Consider the following 19,256-nt stretch of genomic DNA (forward strand, 5'->3'; position numbering starts at 1 on the left):
TAATTCTTTTATGGTATAGCGTAAGATGCTTTTGTCTTCCCTTTCTCCTGCAATTGAAAACACTGTATGGTCTATTACACAGCTCAATGATTCAAATAAAGCAATGATGGAGGAGTACAATCTGGCCTCATTTCTTGCTGTGTCAGATTTGAACTTTCTCAAGTCATTCTCAATGCTACCTTATTATTCTGCAACAGAGCCCCAGGTATCATTCTTAACTGCATGTAAGCCTTTTTCATTCAACAAAATAGTTGCCAGTGACATTTATTAGGCTGTGGCTATTTGCAAGTATGAAGGACACTGAGTATTCACCTATGCAAAAGCAGATAACTTCACTGCTACACTGCAATCCCACAGTCTTACTGATCTAATTATTCGCCCATCATACTGTAAATCTTAAGAGTGAGAATAGTCTGGGACAAGGAATGCCACTTCAATTAATATAGTGCTGTTTTGATCCCTGACTTGAGTATTAAATGGTATTTTAATGGAAGTAGTGGTAACAGTTGTTCAAGACTTGGAAAAAAATAAAGAAAAGAGTCTGAAAAAAGAGTCTGAAATAAAAATATACCTAAACAGATACTCTTACATAAAGAGAGCCTCATGTTTTATTTTATAGTATGCAAATTCCTTGCCACATTGCATACAGAAAGCCTGTACTTCTAAAAATAATCGAGAGCTTTGTGGGCATAAAATAAACAATGTTTCTGTACAATTACCTGTTCTATGCCTGTAACAGAATTAGAGGGACATTATAAAAGCTTTACCAAATCAATTCTCTGAGTGATTTAATCACAAAACACCTGCCAATCTGGATCTACTCCATATTTTTTTCCTCAAAATTCAACATCTTAGGCTAACTACTATCAAGTGATCTACTCTAACAGATCACTTGATAGTTACATTGGCAGCTTCACATTCAGACATTTGCCTTCAGTTCTCTCTCTTAGCACAGACTTCCAAAGCGAATTTGATGTAGGCTCAGACACAGAAAAACATTTAAGTGTTCAAGTCCAGAAGAGTCCTAGGGCTGGAAATCCTAGTTTCATCAAGGTGCCTCCCTGCAGAACTGAGGAAGGTTTTTAGATCTGATAATGTGGATTGTCACACTCCTTTCTTTGGCATTTCCTATTAATCTGTGCAGGTAACTCCTCCAGGTTAGGTGCTGACTGGCGTGGCTCTTATTCTTAGGTGCTAACGCTCCCCATGTGTTACACAGCAAGCTTTGGCTTAAGGCTGTGGAGATATGCTAGGTGTGATGAGCACACAAATGAAGTAACATGGTCTCAAACACTCCTCTCTGCTTCTCAAAAGTTGAGATAAGAACACTTCTGTCCTTCACAAGGGTGATGGGTACTGATGGTTGAAAGGTGCTCAAACATTTTGGCAATGGTGGCTGTACAAGCACTCCAAAAAGATCTAAAATACTTAATAAGAACAAGCATTTCATGGCAGAACAGATCTCATTGTAATGACGAACTGTGAGTCCCAGCAGAAACATGTCCTTGCTGCAGCAAGTTTATAAGGAAGAACGTGATTTTACAGTTATATCCTCTTTTAAACAAAAAGAAATATTACAAAGTGAGATATAAGAGAGCTAAGTATAAATAATATTGTACTTAATGCAGGCCATTTTATACAAAGAGGAAAAACACTAACATGTAAATAACAAAAACTTCTTGTTAAGTGATTTAGGAGCTGAAGTATAGCCAATTAAGGAAAACCTTGCTAGTCATGAGAACATACATATAGAGCACTAAAATACCAGAATTCCTCCTCTCTTACTGGTCTTCATCATAAATTCCATTTTAAAATACTATCAGAATTCATTAATAAAATCATGACACCAAGTTAATTTCAGTACACAGTGCATTGCTTCTGCTAGTCAATATTCCAAGTGAAGTAACTGATGGTTTCATCTACATTTCATTGATTTAGTATTAACACTAGTAGGTCGTGCATTCTTTTTTCACTCTCTGCCTCCTGCTTCTCTGCCCTGAAAGCTCATTCATCTGGAAACAAGCTAATAGAAGTTCACACATAAAATGTAAAGTAGTCCACACAGAAGATTGAGAGAAACTTACTCCAGCAATCTGGTGTGATTGAGCTGGTGAGAAGGGGGCATACGGCAGCAACTGAAGGTAATCACCTTCCTTCCAGAATTGTCATCACCTAGTGAACAAAACAGTTAGTAAAGACAACACTCACTTACTTATGCAGTGAGACCTCAGTGATCTGAGGGAAAGGCTTGTATCTTCTGATATTGGGGGCTACCTTTGTATTTCTCAGCTCTACTCAACACCCTGTGAAACTCCATAATCAAATAACGTTGCCTACAGAAATCAGTTTGGCCACCACTGTAGTGAAATGAAGCAGCTGCTGGGCAGCTGAAGCAACTAAGCTGAGAAAGTCACATTCAAAGGGTGGCTGGTAGTATGCAGCTCCTGAAAGAGTTAAGTCCTCTCACAGAATTCAGGAATGGAAGAAAACAGGCTGGCTTTCTCTAGTAGTCTTAGAAGTGACATTTTTAAACTCTTCATGCCTTATTTCTGGAATTTATAAAAATACTGTTCTGCTACACACACTTCTGGCATTTGCTTTGTCAAACATTTAAGTCAATATTTTAACCAAATTAAGCTTTCTTAGATACTCTTCCAAAAGCACTGCTACATTCAGATCCAATCTAAAACAATAAACAGGGCAAACACCTTTGCTTTTTATAATCTGAAGATCAATAAGACACCATCCTTTAGCCCCTCTGGCAAAGCACGTATTGTTGCACTCCATTTCTTTGTACTCTTCAGCTCGTGACAACTTCACCCTTGCTGTCTCCATAGACAAGGCTGGTGATCATGCCAATGCCTACCCAACACTCAAGTTCTGCTGTCTAGAAATCCAGACTCAGAAGTAAAGCAATGATCATACTGAAGGTAACTGCACTGAAGACTGTGAGGTGTTAAGATCTTAACATATATCTATATGAAAGATATCAATTCTATTAAAATAATTCAGAAATATATCAGAAAATCATAGAATGGCTTGGGTTGGAAGGGACTTTAAATATCATCTAGTTTAAAACTATTTCCCTTTGTCCTATCATTATTTGAACAAGCAAAATGTTGCTCTCCATCTTTTTTATAAGACTCCTTTAAGTATCGAAAAGCTGCAATAAGGTCATTCTGGAGCCTTTTCTTTTTCAGGCTGAATAGCCCCAGCTCTCTCAGCCTTTCTTCATAGGAGAGGTGCTACAGCCCTGTCCTGGTTCCAGTTAGGACAGAGTTAATTTTCCCTCATAGTAGCTGGTAGGGTGCTATGTTTTGGATTAGGATGAGAAGAGCGCTGATAACATGCTGATGTTTTAATTGTTGCAGAGCAGTGTTTACACCAGGCCAAGGACTTTTCGGCTTCTCGCTCTGTCCTGCCAGCGAGCAGGCTAGGGGTGCAGCAGGAGCTGGGAGGGGACAGACCCAGGACAGCTGACCCAAACTGGCCAAAGGGGTATTCCATACCATCTGACGTCATGCTAAACAATATATAGGGGTGGCTGGCCGGGATGAGGGGACGGCTGCTCGGGGATAGGCTGGGCATCGGTCAGCAGGTGGTGAGCAATTGCATTGTGCATCACTTGTTTTCTTACACATTATTATTATTAATACTATTATCATTATCACTATTATTATTATTGTTATTATTATATTCCTGTCTTAATAAACTGTCTTTATCTCAACTCACAGGCTTCACTTTCCCGTTTCTCTCCCCCAACCCAGAGAGGGAGGGGGGAGGGTGAGCGAACGGCTGTGTGGTGTTTAGCTGCCAGCCGGGTTAAACCACAACAAGCCCTCTGACCAACCTCATGGCCCTGCTCTGGACCCACTCCAACAGGCCCACATCCTTATGGTGCTGGGGGCCCCAGAGCTGGCTGTGGCACTCCAAGTGGGGCCTCACAAGGCACAGCAGAGGGGGACAATCCCCTCCCTTGACCTGCTGCTGGCCATGCCTCTGTTGATGCAGCCCAGGGTGCAGTTGGTCTTCTGGGCTGCAAGCGCTCACTGCTGGCTCATGCCGAGCTTTTGGTCCACCAGAACCCTCAAGTCCTTCTCCGCAGGGCTGCTCTCAATGAGTTCTTCTCCCAGTCTGTGCTCATGTCTGGGATTGCCCTGACCCAGGTGCAGCACCTTGCACTTAGCCTTGCTGAACCTCCTTAGGCTCAGGTGGGCACACTTCTCGAGCTTGTCCAGGTCCCTTTGGATGGCATCCCTTCCTTCTCTTGTATTAACCACACCACTCAGCTTGGTGTCACCTGCAAACTTGCTGAGAGTGCACCTGATCCCACTGCCTATGTCATTAGTAAAGATATTAAATAGCACTGGTCCCAGTACAGACCCCTGAGGGACACCACTTGTCACCAGCCTCCACTTGGACATGGAGCCATTGACCACCACTCTCTGGGTGCGGCCTTCAAGCCAATTCCTTATCCACTGAATGGTCCTCCCTTCAGTGGACCAGGATGTTTCAACTGAATTAATATTTGAGACATTATTGGTCTAATTTCAATACCCAAACTAAGCTATATTTAATCCTTGCTTCTATTTCCATTAAAACATTGAAGTTTGGTTTTGATATCAGTAGAGTACAATAAAGTTAATAATTTGCCTTTTTTTAGATATTCTTTATAATTGTTGTTCTCCTTCCTCCTCTCTATGTATGTATGTAGCTGGAATGAATAAGCGAGAATTAAAACAGGGCAAGTTAACTCTATAACATAGTAACTTAATGAATAAAAAAAAAAAAAAACTTACATTTCTATGACAACTGGGTAGAAAAGCTTCACTTTGTATTACTGATGTTGATTCAAATTACATGATCTGAATGAACAGAGTATTTCCCAGCTTTAAAAACACACAGTTTCCATGAAAACCCACCATTGACAGTCATATGCATCCCAGAGGTCACAATGGGACAGTATTGGGTTTTATTATTATTATTTTTATTTATTATTATTATTATTATTATTATTATTATTACTTCTTCTTAAAGCAATTCTGTTTGAGGTGTGGGAGGAGAAAAGGGATGGAAGACATGAGATTAACTCTTAATGACTTTTCACTTATGAATGCCGACTGGGAGACATCTTCTGCATTATAATTTCCAAGCCTGTGTTATCACCAGAAACCATACCCATAACCCTTCCATTGACTTGTCAAGCTCCATCTTGAATACCAGTTAGGTTTTTCTGGTTCTTGCTCATATTGCTCAATGCTTTGACAACATGCAGCCTTTCTTTCTCAATTCCAATCTAAGTCATAGCAAGTTTGAACAAATTTGTTTGTGGGACAATGACATGACTCAGGTGAAACAGCTCTTCTCCTCCAGTATTGTTTAGCATCCTGAAGGAATATCTAGGCAAGAATCATATCACCTCTCAGCCTGCATTTTGCTGTTTACAAACAAGTTAGATCTCCATCTTTTAAGAGTCTCCCTTCTCCGATCTAGCTATTTTCTACACTGGTCCAGTCTTGAATGCATCTTTCCTAAACATGTGTGAGTTAGCTTGTCAAGGTGAAGAGTTAGGTAATAAATTGCAGATGAACATCAGACACAGAACTTAAAAGATTTTCTAATAATATTAACATCATCTTTACTGAAAACCAAGATGAAGTATTAATTTAATTTGACAGTTATCGCTGGATTATCTCTGATGTCCACCCCACTCCCATTTCACAGATCATTCTTCTCCTTTTTCTCTCTTTATAAAACCAAAGAAACTTTTGCTATTTGCTCTAACATCCTTTAAAGACCTAACTCAGCTTTACTTTTAGCAATTAAAACTTTAGTCCTGTAGTTTTGACTTCCACAACATAGTTTTCTCTGCTGGATGGTGACTTTCTCCTGTTCTTTTCAGGTTGGCTGCTTATTTTTATTTTCTTTCTTGAAGGTACTTTTTCATCCCCCATGGTCCAGTGCCCCCTGCCACACTAATGATAAATTCTGACTCCTGTGTTAAATAAGGTGCTTAAGCACCACTCAAGGAAAGATATGCATAACAACACAATTATATGTACTCAGGTACACGTATATATTGCTCTTAAATAGGCCATAATTTTAGTTCCTGAAGTTATATTTAAGTGTCTTATTTGATGTTCTCAGAGCACTTATAAAGGCATTATAATGTGATAAGCATTAATATGAATGATGTACTTAAATTAAATTAAAACATTAATAAAAGATTGCTCTCTAAATCATGACTTGTTTGTGGAAAAACCGCTGTGTTACAGTACACTGTGGAATATTTTATTTGTTAGAGACAACCATTTTTATGAGCAAAATAAATCTAAAAAATGATTCCAGTTAAATTACTAAATGAGTCACTAATTGTTACTGTCGGTTGCATTCAACTGTCTGATTTAAAAGGCAGAAAAAAAACACCTACCTTTATAAAAGAGTGCAAGCAGATACACTTAGAACATGTATAAACACCATTTCCTAGTTTCAGTGATGGGAAAATTAAGCCAGAGTGGCTTTGTCAAAACTACCAGCAGAGCAGAGAACAGAATCTTGTTTCCCCATCACATAGAGCCATCAGGGCAACAACCACAAATCTGAAACACTGACTGAGAACCTCAACTTGACTAAAAACTAAATTAAGCAGTGCCAGGTTCCCACTATTGGTGACAGATAATGAAGGGAAGAGATGGCTATTTTTGCATAGGCATCAATAGTGCTTTGAAAAACTTTTTTTTTTTTTAAAAGACACATGAAGTGTTGATGCAAAGCCAAGCAGATCTCCCTTGCCCTCCACCAGAAGGGCTGTGACCAAGCACCCTGCAAAATTCCTGTCGCTCTAGAGTGTTTGCTTCTCAATCTGAAACAGTTTGAAGCCCAGGACTTTGGGGAGACAACTTTTACCCAACCACGTGAAAGTGCAGTTTGAAGGGTAAAGTGGGGAACAGCATTTATAATTAACAGAGTGCAATTTGAAGTATGCTGATTTTAAACCAGCACAGAATATGCATTTGTTCCACAAAACCTGTATTTTCCTCGTACTTGGAATTAAACAAGTTAGAACAGAAAGATGCCTCAACTCTCTACAGGGGACAATGCAAAAAAAAAAAGTGCAATTTCAGCTTTGTTCCTTGATGTTTTACTTTCAGGTCAAAAATATAGTTTTGTATTAATCTACTTTATTCCACATTACCAAACACTTTCAGATGATAACCTGTTCTACAGTCCCTGGAGATGTGCTCCTCCCCTTATCCTTCTACATGGTTTTTGAGCTCCAAGCATTCCAGAAGCATTCCCAAAGATGGAGTGTCTTAACTGCGTGGGCACCCAAACTCCTCTAACCAACAATCTCTATCTTCCTGCCCTTATCTTTTTCATGTTGGCAAATCCCCTGGCTCAAATTCTGCCCTCATGCACAAGAAACATCTGATAGATTTCTCTTGCCCATGGACAGGAGGATACTGCCTCGATGTCAGTCCCTTGGTATCATGCAGACCCATTCACAGGTAAAGTACGTATATACAGAAATCTCAGGCAGTCTCAGGACTGTGCACACTGCTGAGTCATTTCTGTGAGCTCAGCCCTGCAAAACCAACCTCCTCCTCTACACTTGGTGAGTAAAGAGGAGTGTGAGAAGTGCAGTGTCCAGAATAAGATTTATGCCCATTAAAATACAAGATATCCACTGGCATTTTATTTGTGTGTATTTCTCTGAATCAGATATGATTCATACATCACTTTTGATATCAAACTTTGCAGTACCAAAAAAAAAAAGTTACAAGGAAGACAAGGAAGGGCACGTGAGAAAAGGTATTGTTCTCCTTTTTAATTAAGAATTTGGATGGCACAGCACTTACTGCTTCTTGCTAATTAAGTTTTTTTTCCAATGATACAGATCATTCCGATTTGCAAACAAGATCTTTTGAATGCTGCAATTTTAGCATGACTTTCTAAAAGCCTTTATTCTGATGATCCTAAACATTACCATTTTATAAGTGAAAAGTGAAATATTTTTTTTCACTGAAGCTTGTCATTATCAATTGCAATTACAATTATACCACAAATTATCAACTACAATAAAACAAAGCGAGATCCTAAAGTCCATGGAAGTTTTGCCATTGGTTTCAGCAGGAGTAGAAGCTGGGTCAAAATCCAGGAGACATGCTACAGCAGTGAAAAGACTTGCTCCTGTATCCGTTTCTTTCACAGAATTTAAGCTCATGAAAATTAGTTTAAATCTCAATTACACTGTGATAAATGGTAAGACAAACTGTGCTTTCTAGCCTCCTCCTGCTCTCTCTGATTCAGAGAAATATGGGGTTGCGAAAAGGCCATTATTAAACTTCTATGTTTTGCCTAGGCTGAGTAATGGACGGACAATAAATACACCCACAATTAATACCATATGGGTCTTTGCCCATCAATAATGACAAACTTCTTACTTGGCTAAGAAATACACAGGCAAGATAACTTTGAGTCTCAACATTAGAGATAACAGCTGAGTCTCAACATTAGCAGTAGAAGCTTATACCTTTACATGTAGAGACTTGAGTCCTCTTTCTTCTGGCACTGATCACCCTGGCTGATCATACGAAAGTACATTACAATGGATATTTTAATGCTTCAGCTTTAAGATGGCCAAAAATTGTGATAATGAGCCAGCTGTTTATCCTTCAGGACAGAGATTGGATTCCCCGAATAGATACTAGGAGTGACATCAACTCTAAATGCCAAGTCAACCCATTTTGATTTCACAAAGTTCTCTTTTTGTATCCATCCCTCTGAATGCTCCTCAGGTTCACCCATTTATTTAGAAACCAATTTTCTGTGAGAGGATGGCACCTGCACTGTACCTGTCTAACTCTGGAAAGTGCTGAAATTGTAATTAAAATCAAGTATATGCTCAGGAGGGTTCCTAAAAAGGAACTACTGTAAGTGAATATTTCAGAGATTTCCTGCATCAAGACCCTTATACGTTCACTTTGGAAAATAAATATTCCCCATCAGAGACTCCTCCATGGGCAATTTTTCTTCTAAATTTTGACTAAGAAATACTTTGCCACAGCACATTTTCTTCAGGCCTAATGAAAGCAAAGGGACAGATTGCTTTTTGGTGTAATTAATTATTTACATTTCATCTGTGCTGTTCTTAAAGTATGGAAAATTAGCTGAAATACCAGTGAGTTAAAGTCATTCCTGAACCTAACCTCTAAACACAGGTACATCTGGCTGATTCTCTGTATTTTCTCAGATTCAACAAGAAAACATGTCCATATATTTTGATGAAATTAACTCTGCTCTGTCTTTAAAAGTGACACTGTTGCAGGCTGATGTTCAAAAGTGAGAAAAGGATTTGTTTTTTTTGACATTCTGAGAAGGAAATAGTTGGAGAAAGAAGCAACAGAAAAACTGTCTCAATGTGGAAAATCCAAACTCAATTCCCGCCTGAAGGATTTGAACCCATGTATTTAAAATGACAACAACCAAATGGTTAGGACAGGCTTCCTAAAGTGCAAAGCCCACATTAACATCTTCTCATGTACTGCAGATAAGTTACAAAGCCCTCAGTTTCCTTTTTGAAAAGTGTCCAAGTCTTAGGCCTCTCCAGTTGATTTTTTGTTTTCACCAAAAGGGTATTATTCATGATATAATGCCAAAGATAACAATTTCAGGAATACCCTTTGGAAATACGATTTACTTTGTCCATTTTTTTTTTCTTTTAAGAAGAAAAGTTTTAAACACAGTTCTTTCTTGTTGCACTGCAATTTATATACTACAAATCTGCTCCTGAAGGTATTGCAGGAAGTGGCAAAGCTGTCAATGATATGGCCTGAACGTTATAAAGACCCGTGTCTTAGTCTTACTAGGTAATTCACTACTGTTTCTCCTTACATGTCACAAAAACTACATTACCACTATCTTTCACAGTCTGATCTACGTAGCACAATTTAAATCAGTTTCTAATTCACAAGTCTAAAATCATAAATGTGCTTAAAATGAAGCTTGAAGAAAAATATAGTCAGTCTCTCCCAAAGAACCAACATTTCAAATCTTTAAATATAACCAGAAAAGCAGAAAAATGATAAGCAAAATACAGAGTTAAAACAATAACACGCTTTACTTCCATTAGAAAGTTTAATCAAACACATAAGATGATGTAACTAGTAGTTAATGAAAACATAAGCATCGGGGACAGACTCATTCAAAATCATCACACGTTAAAACAAAAAAAAAAAGTACTATAAAAAGTTATCAGCAATGATATTATAGAAGCAAACCATAGAAAAATGGGAAGCTTGATACATCTTATATGCTTATATGTCCCTTCCTTTTTGCCACAAAAAAAAAAAAAAAACAAGTCTACTTTCTTTTTAGGCAACAGACTGAAATTTCTCCTTAAAGATGGAAATAAAAAGAACCAGCACTGCAGAACTGTTCCATTTACATGTGCTTTGAATAGTCAGCTGCACTTTGGTGTTAATGAGATAAACCAACATAATTAATAAAAAATAATTAAAGCTTACACCTTTTAAAAATATTCCCTGTTTTTATTTAATTGTTTCACACTGTATAAATAGAACTCAGAAATCTCCATTGCACGTAGTCAAACCTATTGTTATAGAAAGCACGTACAAGTCAATTTACAAGAAGTGAAGAGGAATCTTATTTTTTTTTAATAACTTGGAAATTAGATCATTGTAAAAGGTGGGTAAATCACTGCAAATATTTTCACCTGAATTCTTTCTTTTTCTTCAGTCACTTCAAACAATACATCCCATTGTCTTTCAAGGACAGAATTTAAACGGAAGGAACAGCTTTTAAAATTGCTTTAAAACAGCCATTCCAAACACTGAAATTACACTTTCTATTTTTCAAAGAGATTATTAAAATCATAATAACCAAGTATTAATCATTTTAAAATGATTTGTTTCAAAAGGGACGGGCCTCTTGCAAGATGGGAAGGAGATCTGAAGAGCTCATCCTTTCCTCATTTGAATGTAAATCCAGAAAGCATTCAAACCTGACTCCACTCCAGTTAACAGCAGGGATAGGGAGGTCTCCTTTTGTGGAGGTGAAGCATGCCTTTGGATGGTATTTTACCTCCTACATGTTTCTGCATGCATATGCACACCTCTATGTTCCCATCCTACACTCTACTATCAGAATTATTTTACATGCACGTATACTGCATTCTGAAGCACAGTTCCTGGCTTGTGCTTTGCATTAAAATTGTCCAGTAGACTTGCAAAATCCAATCATATATTTCTGACTGAAATGGCAGCTAAAGTCACTCTTTTCCAAGCTTAGACAAAGACTAGGGGACATTTTCCCTACAAAAGACTGCTATATTAAGGCAAAAAACATCATAGAAAATCCAATCTTTCAGCCAAGATTCATCTTGTGAATACCTCCACTTACTTCAGCAAATTTATACCAGGAGCATATCTAATGTTTGGATTGTACTCCAAGCAAACACTGATATGAAGGAAGTTCCAAGAAGAATCAATGAATGCTACCACTACCAGGAGGTCTCTTTAAAAACCACTATTGTTTTCACTCCAGACTACACTTAAGCACATTCCCATTTTCTAATACAGGAATAAGGCAAAGGCATACACATAAAATGAAGGCAGTTGAGACTGATCTGGAATGGACAGGTTGGTTATCACTCTGTCCCCACCACATGTACTCCGTTTCACCAACAGTAAAAGTGATGATTTTTAAAAGGAGCTGTTCCAGTATATTTCATCATCTCATCTAAAACTTAACCCTTTTTTGAGTTCCCCCACCATTTTAACTCTTCCAAGTCAAATGGTAGTGTCAGTCTGCGACTATGGAAGTTGTGGCTTTTGTTTGCCTAGGCAATAAGTGAACTTTTACTTACTCACTTTTCAAAATGAGCAGGAAATGTCTTATTGGTCAGTCCAGCAGAGATTACTAGGACTGCCAACTTGTTCCCTTCCCCTCCAGTACAACGGGACAGAGAAAACAAAATTTTTCAAAATGCAGACCCAGGGGTTTCAGCTCATCATCAGGCAGGTCTGCCTACAGCTGTAAAAATCATAATGATTCCTCCCAGCAAGATAAACACAAAAGGACCCTTTAGAATTACCACCACTAAACCAGACAAATACCAAGTGCTTCTGACTTCCAGGGCAGCTTTGACTGAATGAAAAATGAGGACCAACAACAAATGTTTACTAAATAGTTGTGCATGATTAAAGCTGAAGCAGTAAATATATGGCCCATCACAACTGGATCTTGAGTATACTAGCAGGAGAAAAAAAAACTCTTAATAATGTTTTAAAAGAGAGCTCCTTCAGTAGCACTGCCTAATAAAGCAGATGGGAGAAGTTCTTAGAGTGATTCTGGTGTATCCAATGTGTCTGTTAACACATTATTTCACACTTCATCAGTTTGATTTCCATGATTTCATTAATAACTCTTGGGATTTCCTCCATCCCAAAATGGTGCTTGAGCGAGAAACATCCTATTGGGCTAGTAGGCAGTAGCTTTTTACTCACAAGAGTGTGGATGTTATTCCCTTGTTTATGGATAGGAATCTTACGTTGGGGTGTTAGTTTTGATGAAGGTAAAAGGTAATTATTATCCTGTGTATAACTAGCTTCAAGAAGAGACATTAGTATGGGTAAAATTCTCATTCCACTACAGTCAGAAGTCAAACGACAACAGTTTTTCCTACCCTATTCAATCAAACTTCTTCAGAGGACTGGTTTTGCTGAAGGTCATACTCATCTGGATGACATCCTGTTTATGGCTCAAATTCAGGAAGGTGAATACCTATAACTTGAGTTCATCATTTTCCAGAAAAACCACAGGCCCATCATGCCCACTTAAGTGTGAGGTGCAAAAAGTTTGTACTATTGTGCAATCTTAAGCTTCATTAGAATGAGCGGTGTTAAAAATTTATTTCTTATTGTATTTTTTTTTTAGTTCAGTACTCTGGTTATTAATATTAGCTTAACAATTGTGTTAATTCCCAACATAAACCAAATGGATAAAAAAAAGTAATGTATACTTTAAAGAGGTGCTTTTATTTCATGAACGTGCCTGCGTGTCCTGAATATTGCCAGAAAGTTTTAAAACTAAATAACTGTAAATATCAAATGATCCAATATTCAAATATGTTATGTACCCATAACTTCTCTCCATATCACAACGTAAAGTCAGGTGATAAATGTAGTTAACATTTATGTCAACCGTTTCCTTTCTGCCTTTTATTAGTTTTTATACAGTAACCCATATCTCTTTAGCTGCATGCCCTTTCCTGAGCAGACTAGAAAAATGATTACATGTGTGGCTTCACAACACTTCAGGTTATTCAGAAAACAAAACAACTTGTCACTGAAATAAAGTACAGCTCTGTTACAGCCACAGTTAGGACTTAGATTGTAATATATTGTTATGGTTATATTTTAAAGCAAGATTAAGCTCAAATATTTAGCTCATATGTCACCTTTAGAAAAGCAAGGGATCACGTTACTATTCAACTACTTTTCAGGATTAAGGCTGAAAGTATTAGCATGATTACAATGCATCACCTCAAGGAGTACAGTGAGAAAAATATGGTAAGGGGTTTAATAATGTGAAGTCATGCTCTTTCTCCAAACATACCTGCTAATTGGATGATACCGTGTCTTGCAACATCATAGTAGGGGTGATTGATATTTAGCTCAGTATCCTCAAATGGTGGAGACATAAATGTTTTTTCCTGTCCTGACTGTGCATCTTCTGCTTCATCTTTCTGCAGTTCTAAAGAAGCAAGCAAGAATGCTTAAGTACTAGTGAACAAAGAAAAACTTTTGCCTCTGATGAAATATTAAGGGGGTAAATTTTTCCTCAATCAAAAACACAGGCCTTGATCACCATTTGTTTCATTTTCGGTTCAGTTTCTCGCTCTTTCTCCACTCTCCAGTGTGGAAAAAACAATCTTCTAATAACTCAAAGCTACCTTCACATCCTACTTAAAATTAGTATCTGCTGCAATGCTCATAAAAATCTTGATAATGACTGGACAGTTGGCATGCTGTGACCTCGCTATTCACAACTGCTGTTGTTGTCTCATTATTTCCTAGACTCTCACAATCTGCTTGTTGTACCATCTACATCTTCTTGTCTTTTACTTCAAGGTTGTCCAAACGGGGAAGTCAAAGTTTCAGTATGCTAATGCGCATTGACAACTACTCCATGTGTGCACTGTCTGAAAGCAGACTTGCAAAAAGATACCTTGCATGAAGGTATCAAAGTGAAAAAAAGCCTCCATCTTAACTGCATGAAAATCCACCATTTTCTTTAAATCCTTCAACCTTCAGAACCTGCAATAAGCAAAGCAGACAAATGTCGATCCATCATATAGTCCAGCTAGAGGCCAAGCTAAGGCACTCAAAAGATCATCTCAAGCCCAATGAAATCAATAGGCATCTTTCTCCCCTCGTGTCCCCCCCCCCGCCCCAGTAGATTCTGGACTAGATCCTCAAGTTAAAATCTACTTTGCACTAAAATGAGCAATACAAAGTCAAACAATCTTGGCTGAAGGTTTGGTTTGGTTTGTTATTTTTTCCCCAAAATTCTTCCAAACTTTTGTACAGTTCAAGAAGGAATGATCCTAAGTACCTCCCCAGATCAATGCAGATTCTGGGATAACTGCTGGCCCTAAGGTTGCCACACTATCCAAGTGAATGCTTCCTAGAAACTGACTAGGGGCCAACAATAGGGCCAACCATACCCTGGGGTGCATCGAGCATGGCATTGCTAGTGGGTTTGAGGGAAGTGACTGTCCTGCTCCGTGCTGCGCTGGTGCAGCCTCACCTCGAGTGCTGTGTGCAGTTTTGGGGCACCACAATATAAGAAGGACATAAAACTATTAGAGAGTGTCCAACGTAGGGCTACAAAGATGGTGAAGGGTCTAGAGGGGAAGACATATGAGAAACAGCTGAAGTCACTCGTTTTGTTCTGTCCAGAGCAGAGTAGGCTGAGGGGAGGCCTCATGGCAGCCTGCAGCTTCCTCACGAGGGGAGCAGATGGGCAGGCGCTGAGCTCTGCTCTCTGAGAACAGCAACAGGACCTGAGTGAACAGCATGGAGCTGGGACAGGGGATGGTCAGGCTGGATGTTAGGAAAAGGTTCTTCACCCAGAGGGTGGTCAGGCACTGGAACGGGCTCCCCAGAGCAGTGGTCACAGCACTGAGCCTGACGGAGTTCAAGAAGCATTTGGACAACGCTCTCAGACATAGGGTCTGGTTTTTGGGTGGTCCTGAGCAGAGCCAGGAGTTGGACTCCATGATCTTTGTGGGTGCCTTCCAAGTCAGGATATTCTATGATTCTATGACTGGAATAAACATTATATTAACCCATCAACACACAAGTGTCTTGGTGGCTTAAGAGAAGAAAACATAGAATCATAGAATGGATTGGGCTGAAAGGGGCCTTAAAGACCATCTAATTCCATCCCCCACTACCATGTGCAGGGACATGTTGCACTAGACCAGGTTGCCCAAAGCCCCATCCAACATGGCTTTAAACATCTCGAGCATGGGATGGGGCATTCACAACTTCTCTGGGCAACATGTTCCAGTGCCTCACCACCCTCTGAGTAAAGAACTTCCTCCTTAAATCTAATCTAAATCTTCCCTCTTTTAGTTTTAAACCATTCCCCCTTGTCCTATCACTACACTCCCTAACAGAGTCCCTCCCCAGTTTTCCTGTAGGCCCCCTTTAGGAACTGGAAGGCTGCTATAAGATCTCCCTGGAGCCTTCTCTTCTCCAGGACGAACAACCCCAACTCCCTCATCCCCTCTTCATAGGAGAGGTGCTCCAGCCCTCTGATTATCCTTGTGGCCCTCCTCTGGACTTGGTCTAATATGTCCATGTCCTTCTTGTGCTGGGGCACCAGGTGGGGTCTCACGAGAGCAGAGCAGAGGGGGAGATTCACTTCCCTCAACCTGCTGGCCACGTTTCTTTTGATGCAGCCCAGGATACAGTTGGTTTTCTGGGCTGCAAGCACAAACGTGTAAAGAGAAGGAAAAAAAAAAAGTACATACACGTAAAAAGAAAAATTATGTTCTGCTAGAGTACACCACACCCTGTACATCAACCATCTCTATTATCATACAACTTTTAATATGGTGGAATCAGCAGGTTTATCTGTAACACTATTAGTGCCACTTAATTTTAAGTCCTTCAAGAGTGTTTCACCTTCTGATAATTTTATATGTCTTAAGCACCACCAAAGATACACTAGGGCAGACAGAATATATTAGGTATTGATTTCAGCCAGATTTATGTACCAGTAGCTAATACATGTCAGAGAAAAAACTCTCACTAAATATTTTTGAATGCTTTACACTCAGTTTCCCAGTATCTTTCTATTCTATAAATGGTTACATGAAATCTTCTTGTCTCATTTTTGTTTTTAACATGGTTAGTACCAAAAACGTATTTCAAAAGGATGAAAATTATAACCAATGGCTGGGCTTCTCAAAGACAAAGAGCAGTCGCAACATATATTTTTCCTTAAATTTATTTATGTTTGAATTCAAATTAAAGCTTCCTCAGAAAATAAAGCAACAGTCCTATTAGTCTCAGGGGAAAAAAAAAAAAAAAAAAAGAAACACCTGTGTTTAGAAATATACCATTAGAGTTCTCCACATACACAAAAATTTAATTTTTTTTATTGTCTCCAAAATCTGTATTATTCTACCATTTAGAAGTGTATCATATATAAAGAGCTACACTAACCTCAACTGGAAAAGTATTCTTTCCCTTTAAAGAATGACTTTTTTCCCCAAAGCCAAAAAGAACAATACAAATATAACCCAATACCTGAATTTCACCATTTTCCCCCTCTATTTATGTATTTAAAGTCACATTAAAATGCCAAAAAACAAAAGCGCTGATTTGTTTAGTAGGTTTCCATATCTGAGCACTGTAACCACCCTAAGTAACAAAAAGTTGCAAAGAAAATAGAGAATGTGACAGGGTGGGAATGTGAAGCGGGAAATAGAAAGTATGTACCAGAATCCATTGAAACTTAACAAGCCTTATTAAAAGTGAAATGTATATTCAAGTTAAAAACAGAAACAACTAATATTCCAACTACAGCCTTTAGTACAGAGAGGTGGATGCCAATTCCTCCTGTAAATATATATATATATTTATTATATATAGTAATAGACAGGCTTCCAACAAGCGGGATTTGTAACCAAGTACAGATAGCTATCTGGCTTTAAAAAATGGCAAAGAACTAGAGAAGCAAAATATGCATGACCATTTGTACTGCAGTTATTCACAGGGACTAAAGCAGTCCCAGCAGTAATCACAAACTACTTGAAAAGCTAGTTAACCCTAATGTAGTAAATAATTCTTTGTTTATTCTTTTTCTTTTCCTTATTTTTCTCCCCATACATGAACAAGAAGACTGGATCTCAAGAGACATTTCCAAATAAACACAAATAAAAAAGAAGATTAATTGTTCCAAACTGAGGAATACCTGAGCTCCATTTTTCTCCTGCAAATGATAGGAGTTTATTGTCCTGCTTCATGAGCCATAGCAGAGAATCATCTGTTATCACTCACACTGCTACTGCTGTTCAACCGTTGCTGGGAGACACCACAAAGGGCCTGATCCAGAACCTGCCAAGGCTGAGAGGAAAACTGCTTTCCATGGGTTTTGAAACAGGCCTTAAAAATAGAACGCTGGCCAGCTGCAGTTGAAAGTCATGACAAGGAGAAATCGGAGCTAAATGGACGGTCAGGGAGACTGAGGCAGAGGGGGAAAAACAAACAAACAAAAAAACCTGGAAGACACTTGCTCTGGAGTTCAGCCCGACATCCTCAAAATCTCAGGGGAAAAAAAACATAATGCTGATCTTTCAAAATGACGAGCCCCCTAATGCCATGGTCATATTGCTCAGGTCGACTAACATCTTTGGAGATAACACACAATACAGCAATCTCTATGCTCATTCAATACGTGTCTCTTTGGAGTAATGACTCCCATTTGTGCCACAATATGTGATGATGGTGATATTCCAACAGCCTAGAATTGCACTGGGAACATCTACCAATAATTCATAAGAGAAGCATGTATTAAACTAACCTTCAACCCTAATGGCTTTAATAGGGTACCTATTAGTACAGTGGCTGTAACTCATATGGGATTGCTCCAAGAAGCGTTACAAAATGCCAGTGAAGCCTCTCATTTACTGAACATACTCTATTAAATCACCTGTAATTCTACACAGATGCCATTTGAAGTATAATAAAACATATTTACCTATTTCAGCTAACTTCTCATAGTCAATCTCAGACATGTTTCCCCTTAGGAGGAAGTCTGCGCAGATCTTGCTAACTGATTCTTGCAGGATGAAATGGTTGTCAGGTCAACCCTACAAAAATAAACGAAGCTGTGAGCACAGTGTGCCATATTTTACACACTACACAGGTATAAAAAGAAAAGAAAAAAATAACAGTAACACAAATCCTCCTACCCAGTTATTGCTCAAGAACAAACTCATTTGCATTTAGGCACCATTTTCCTAGAACACAGAGTACTACGAAAGAATTTTAAAACAGCAGTCCAAAAAGAAAGCTGCATATAATAACAAGACTACCAACCAATTGATCTGTTTTTATTTGGGGGGTTATTCTACAAAATACATTATACACATTTGGATGATAAACAACAGAATTTAGGATTAATTCACTTCTATAAACAACATTAATCTTCTTTCTATCTTCCTAATTGTATTTATCTGATGAAGATATATAGTCCATACCCTCACACCAAAGTCACTTCTATGGCAGCCGTAAGGTTTATTACAGTAAAACATTGTATACCTCACGTTGCACATGCAACAGCTTCATGAAAATTTCAAGTGAGCATTAACATACATAAAATGGAAAAAACAGCACTTCCTGTACCTAATCATTGCTTTTTGTCAAATTCTCTGCGGAGCACTTCGTAAACACAATACTAAGTAACACACCCAAAGAGAACATCAGGAGCTAAAAATACTATTTAGAAGCTGTTTTCCCAAGCAGCTGCTCCAAGTAGCAATAAGGGTACTTCCCTTAAATTAAAAATCCAGACTCAGGTGGGGAGGTGAGAAAGAAATTGAGCTTTTCAAACTCTCCTTTTAATTTAATTTCAATACCCTGCTTCATACCAGTTTGTTTCCATCTAAGCATGTTAAAAATAAGATAGGTAAATTTATGGTCTGGTTGTTGAGAAAA

The 19,256-nt window shown here is 38.5% G+C and overlaps 1 protein-coding gene across 20 annotated transcripts in view; it reads right to left on the reverse strand.

Annotated features, from left to right (window-relative positions):
* Positions 1 to 19,256, reverse strand: part of LOC308188484 (rho GTPase-activating protein 8-like) — an 81,578-nt gene that overhangs the window by 45,786 nt on the left and 16,536 nt on the right. For 8 of the 20 annotated variants that reach the window (XM_080577581.1, XM_080577583.1, XM_080577576.1 and 5 more), the window contains 2 exons: positions 13,639 to 13,776; positions 2,085 to 2,172 (listed from right to left, as the gene is read on the reverse strand). In XM_080577581.1, coding sequence (XP_080433707.1) covers positions 2,085 to 2,172; positions 13,639 to 13,776 — 226 coding nt within the window. Of the gene's footprint in view, positions 1 to 2,084; positions 2,173 to 13,638; positions 13,777 to 14,250; positions 14,340 to 17,511; positions 17,664 to 18,297; positions 18,410 to 19,256 lie in introns of those variants that run through there. The other 12 variants (XM_080577571.1, XM_080577573.1, XM_080577572.1 and 9 more) reach the window with 5 other exon arrangements.

This window comes from Anser brachyrhynchus (genome assembly GCF_964034855.1).
Source record: "Anser brachyrhynchus genome assembly, chromosome: 1".
NCBI classification, from domain to species: Eukaryota; Metazoa; Chordata; class Aves; order Anseriformes; family Anatidae; genus Anser; species Anser brachyrhynchus.